A 1,299-nucleotide genomic window follows, 5' to 3' on the forward strand; every position below is an offset into this window, starting at 1 on the left:
GAATACACCGCCTAGGTACGGGCTGTCATTAGGTCCCATAATCGTGGCTTGCCGGTGGAACATATCATCCCCAACTGGGCCTGCAGAACATTGCGCTGGAGGGTCCCGGGCCAAGTCACTAAATTCCTTATTAATCGGCTTCAACGCCATGGTCGGTGCTGCCCCGGCGCTCGGTGTCCGCGTGTGCTCAGCCCCGCCGCGTCTGGATGGTCCTCAGCGCTCAGCGGCTCAGACACGGCCCTCTTCACCGCGGGAATCCGTCCGCCAGCGCCTTGGCGCGAGCGAGTGCAGCTCGGAGGCCCAGTCCCCCGCCGGCTCCCACTCGGAACGGCACCTTAGACTCTCTTTTTTCTTTGTGTGTGTGTGTGTGGTACCAGGATAGTTTGTCAGTCTTTCAAGGAAAAAAATATAAGTTTCCATAAGGAAAGTGGCTCCTTTAGCTTGTAACTCAAAAGCTTCACCCACACTTTCCCCCTGGGACAACTCTTGCTTCAGCCCACACCAGCAGTTTATGCAGACTTTCCGTCTCACCACATAGAAAAATAAACAGAATCATGGGTGAACAATTCCGTAGCAGCTCCTACAGTTTGGTAGCATTGTTCTTAGGTATGCTACGGCGTCCTATAGAATTCCGACATTTTGGAAACCACTTTTATTTATTTATTTATTTATTTATTTATTTGCCAGCTCAGCCCACCCTGGGGGTGGGGCTATTGTAACACGTGGTGCCAGGGATCAAAGCGCGGTCCCCTGCGCCTGCCTAAGCTTGCCTAAGCAGGTGCTTTAGACCACTGAGCTATCTCACCGGCCCTGGAAACCACTTGTTATAAAATATTCTTCTTCTTTTTTTTTTTTTTTGGTGGAACCAGGGATTGAACTCAGTGCCTTGCATTTGCCAGGTAAGCACTGAGCCATCTCCCCGGCCCCTCAAATATTCTTCTAAGGATTGTAATAAAATAAAGCTTTCTTCTGCTGTGGGCTGTAATATTCATCTTCTGCGGAGCTTCTCCACAGGGAACCCTCTGCAGGAGAGGAGAGTCCGGCACGAAGGTGAGACCAGCGCGCATTGCACAGCCCCCTCTCTGGGCCATGTGGATTGCATAAGGCCTGGCGCGGAGACATCTGGTACTGCCCGTTCCACAGCTTTTCTCCTCCTCTCCCTTCAAACCTGGGGCAGGAATGCCTCCCAGTTGTTGCCACTGTCATACCGTGCTGTGCTTTCTCCAGCGGTTTGTCCTTAACCTTGCCACCTGTGTGAATAGTCCCTTTATCAAATGCTGCTCCATAAACTTACGTGTT

The 1,299-nt window shown here is 51.7% G+C and overlaps 1 protein-coding gene across 1 annotated transcript in view; it reads right to left on the bottom strand.

Moving 5' to 3' along the window:
* LOC101573002 (ubiquitin-conjugating enzyme E2 D3-like) overlaps positions 1–150 on the bottom strand; it is a 1,005-nt gene extending 855 nt beyond the window's left edge. Inside the window, exon 1 of the mRNA XM_004626544.1 lies at positions 7–150. Coding sequence (XP_004626601.1) covers positions 7–150 — 144 coding nt within the window. The remainder of the gene's footprint in view (positions 1–6) is intronic.
* Between the last annotated feature and the right edge of the window lie 1,149 nt (positions 151–1,299).

The sequence above is a fragment of the Octodon degus genome, unplaced genomic scaffold (assembly GCF_000260255.1).
Source record: "Octodon degus isolate 3935 unplaced genomic scaffold, OctDeg1.0 scaffold00015, whole genome shotgun sequence".
Classification (NCBI taxonomy): Eukaryota; Metazoa; Chordata; class Mammalia; order Rodentia; family Octodontidae; genus Octodon; species Octodon degus.